This window comes from Bison bison, unplaced genomic scaffold, assembly GCF_000754665.1.
Source record: "Bison bison bison isolate TAMUID 2011002044 unplaced genomic scaffold, Bison_UMD1.0 scf7180017864154, whole genome shotgun sequence".
Taxonomy (NCBI): domain Eukaryota; kingdom Metazoa; phylum Chordata; class Mammalia; order Artiodactyla; family Bovidae; genus Bison; species Bison bison.
Window position 1 is genome coordinate 73,010 of NW_011494726.1, and position 3,973 is coordinate 76,982.

General features: G+C 45.9%; 1 protein-coding gene across 1 annotated transcript in view; it reads right to left on the reverse strand.

Moving 5' to 3' along the window:
• Positions 1 to 3,559: 3,559 nt before the first annotated feature.
• The window catches only part of LOC104989355 (elafin-like), a 1,884-nt gene continuing 1,470 nt past the window's right edge, over positions 3,560 to 3,973 (reverse strand). The window contains exons 2-3 of the mRNA XM_010841002.1: positions 3,803 to 3,971; positions 3,560 to 3,563 (exon numbers count right to left, since the gene is read on the reverse strand). Of these exons, the coding sequence (XP_010839304.1) occupies positions 3,560 to 3,563; positions 3,803 to 3,971 (173 nt within the window). The remainder of the gene's footprint in view (positions 3,564 to 3,802; positions 3,972 to 3,973) is intronic.

Genomic DNA, 3,973 nt, shown 5'->3' on the forward strand with positions numbered 1-3,973 from the left:
TCTTTCCCATTATGTTGTTTTCCTCTATTTCTTTGCCTTGATCGCTGAGGAAGGCTTTCTTATCTCTTCTTGCTATTCTTTGGAACTCTGCATTCAGATGCTTATATCTTTCCTTTTCTCCTTTGCTTTTCACTTCTCTTCTTTTCACAGCTATTTTCAAATAGCTCCCCAGACAGCCATTTTGCTTTTTTGCATTTCTTTTCCATGGGGATGGTCTTGATCCTGTCTCCTGTACAATGTCATGAACCTCATTCCATAGTTCATCAGGCACTCTATCAGATGTAGGCCCTTAATCTATTTCTCACTTCCACTGTATAATCATAAGGGATTTGATTTAGGTCATACCTGAATGGTTAGTGGTTTTCCCTACTTTCTTCAATGTAAGTCTGAATTTGGTAATAAGGAGTTCATGATCTGAGCCACAGTCAGCTCCTGGTCTTGTTTTTGTTGACTGTACAGAGCTTGTCCATCTTTGGCAGCAAAGAATATAATCAATTTCATTTTGGTGTTGACCATCTGGTGATGTCCATGTGTAGAGTCTTCTCTTCTGTTGTCGGAAGAGGGTGTTTGCTATGACCAGTGCATTTTCTTGGCAAAACTCTATTAGTCTTTGCCCTGCTTCATTCCGTATTCCAAGGCCAAATTTGCCTGTTACTCCAGGTGTTTCTTGACTTCTTACTTTTGCATGCCAGTCCCCTATAATGAAAAGGACATCTTTTTTGAGTGTTAGTTCTAAAAGGTCTTGTAGGTCTTCATAGAACCGTTCAACTTCAGCTTCTTCAGCGTTACTGGTTGGGGCATAGACTTGGATTACTGTGATATTGAATGGTTTGCCTTGGAAACGAACAGAGATCATTGTGCTGTTTTTGAGATTGCATCCAAGTACTGCATTTCAGACTCTTTTGTTGACCATGATGGCTACTCCATTTCTTCTGAGGGATTCCTGTCCGCAGTAGTAGATGTAATGATCATCTGAATTAAATTCACCCATTCCAGTCCATTTGAGTTTGCTGATTCCTAGAATGTCAACATTCACTCTTGCCATCTCTTGTTTGACCACTTCCAATTTGCCTTGATTCATGGACCTGACATTCCAGGTTCCTATGCAATATTGCTCTTTACAGCATCAGACCTTGCATCTATCACCAGTCACAGCCACAGCTGTGTATTGTTTTTGCTTTGGCTCCATCCCTTCATTCTTTCTGGAGTTATTTCTCCACTGATCTCCAGTAGCATATTGGGCACCTACTGACCTGGAGAGTTCCTCTTTCAGTATCCTATCATTTTGCCTTTTCATACAGTTCATGGGGTTCTCAAGGCAAGAATACTGAAGTGGTTTGCCATTCCCTTCTCCAGTGGACCACATTCTGTCAGATCTTTCCACCATAACCCGCCCAGTGGAGTACTATTCAGCCATAAAAAAGAATGAAATAATGCCATCTGTAGCAACATGGGTGAACCTAGAGATTATCACACTCAATGAAGAGAGTCAGAAAGAGAAAGACAAATACTGTATGATATCACTTATAGGTGGAATCTAAAATGTGACAAAAATGACCTTGTCTGTGAAACAGAAACAGACTCACAGACATAGAGAACAGACTTAGGGTTACAAGGGGGTGGGGGCGGGGAGGGATGGATTGGGAGTTTGGGATTAGTAGGTGCAAACTATAATATATAGAATGAATAAACAACAAGGCCCTCCTGTATAGCACAGGGCACTATATGCAGTATCCTGTGATAAATCATAATGGAAAAGCATATGAAAAAGAGTCTGTGTGGATATGGATAACTGAATCTCTTTGCTGCACAAAAGAAATGAACACAACATTGTAAATCAGTTATACTTCAATAAAAATTTTGAAAAACTAGGACTTATCATCATTTACTAGCTCTGTGTCTTTGGGTGATTAATGACGCTTTCATGACTTCAATCTTTTTGGTGTTTTTGGCTGTGCCGTGTGCCTTGCAGGACCTCAGTTCCCTGATTGAGGATCAAAGCCACACCCTCTGCACTGGAAGCGCAGAGTCTGACCCATTGGATTGTCAGGGAAGTCCCATGGTTTCAATCTTTTAACAAAATTAAAGAGGTGTATATGACCCATCTGAGGGAGTTTTAATGAGAAATCAAGACAATACTTATGACATGTTTAGTGCAGGATCTGGAAGAGACAAAACACTAAGACAGAAACCATTCTTACCACCAGTGGTGTATTATATGTTTCTCAGGCCAGAAGTTTAGGCACCGCTCTTGTCTGTGCTCCAAGATGCGTGGTCCAGTCCATCCCCTGGAGAATCAGAGGGGAACCCTGGCTCCTGGGTGGGTGTCTAAGGGACACTGGGCTCTCTGTTCTCTCACCCCCAACAAAGCCTCTGCTCCCCACCTCCCCTCTAGCAGAGCCCAACATACACACACAAAGAAGAGATGTTTCAGCACCAGAATATCAGGGCTGAACTGAAATTCATTACTATACTTCCAGAATAATTTCATCCAACTCCCCTCAAACTGAATAGACAAAACTGAGGCTCAGAGAGAGAAAGAGATTTATCTGCAGTCATCTAGCAAGTTGGGAGGAGCCTAGAGCTAGAACTCAGGTCTCCTGACTCCCAAGTGGGGTGCCCATTGCACCCCCAGGCTCCTCCCACTTCTTCCTGGAGAACTCCATTGCACAAGGGCAGTGGGGCAGCTGAGCCAACAGCAAAGCCACGAGGTCATCCAACGTTACCGAACATACACCCTCCTGCTGTCTTCACTCCTCCAGTCTACTCTACCCCAACTTGTATGTCCCCAGAGAACTTTATTCAGCAATGACACAGAAGGATAGATGTGTCTTGCCTCCTCACTCACATCTTGAAATAGAAAGCTGGGAGAGGATATTGCTTCACCCAAAGGAATTACGTGTTACTGGAGGTCACCTCAGGCATGAACAGGTGAAATGCTTCATGAACAGGGATTTCCTGGCATCTGTCTTTCTGTCTTCTTGAAGGATACAGATTCATGGGAAACATTAGAGGAAGGGAAGGAGGGAGTCAGAGGTTTAGCCAGGAGGGTTGGTTGGTCACACTGGCAGGGTTGAACATAGCCAGGTCAGAAGTGGAGGTCAGTGGGAAGTTTAGGGGTTTATTTCCCTGATCTGAGGCCAGAGGCCAGAGGCCAAATGTCTAGGTTTCCATTTCCTGGTGAAATGGAGGCTGCAGTTCTTGGGTTGATTTTTGGATTTCTACAGTGAACCCTAGGAATAGGCCTCTTGTTCCTGCCCCTGCTCTCCTTCACACCCCAAGAACATCTGCCATGGGTCCTGTTCCACTCTCCACGGGGGACAGGAAGTCCCAATCCCACACCCATCTCCCCGGAGTTCTAAGGGGACCAGAGGTCACAGGAGCCAGAAACAAATGGAGTTGAAAGCAGTTTTTTATTGGAAAGTCCATGAGGGAGGCAGTCCATGCTCAAGCTTGGGCCTCCCGGATGAGAGGAAGAAGGGGCAGTGTGGGAGAGGGTCGTGCTACAGGCACCGGGACCTGCATCCCTGGGGACTTCACAGGTGCACAAGCACAGACTCTACCTGGTAGAAGAAAAGAGAATCAGAAACGTGAGTCAGCAGGTGAGAGACTCAGAGGCAGTGGGAGGCAGGACCACGTCCACATGCCATCCTTCTCAGGACCCCAGTTGTAGCCCCTGAGACCCCTCAGTCTCTCCATCACCTCCTGTGTCCTCTCCCCACTAGCTTAGAATTGCCCTCCGCCAGTCGGCCTCTCTGCCCCTTCACGGGCCTCCTTTCCCTCCACCCATTTCTCACCTCACCGGGGATTCATACAGGTCTTCCCACAAAAGCCTTTACAGCACTTCTTGGCCCCTGGGCAGTGAGCATCTCTCCAACACTGGTTAGGGGGATTCCACACGTTGCAGTGGATCGGAACCCTGGGGCAGAAGCCATGCTTGGATGGATGTCTGGCTCGGTCTTGTGCTACGACT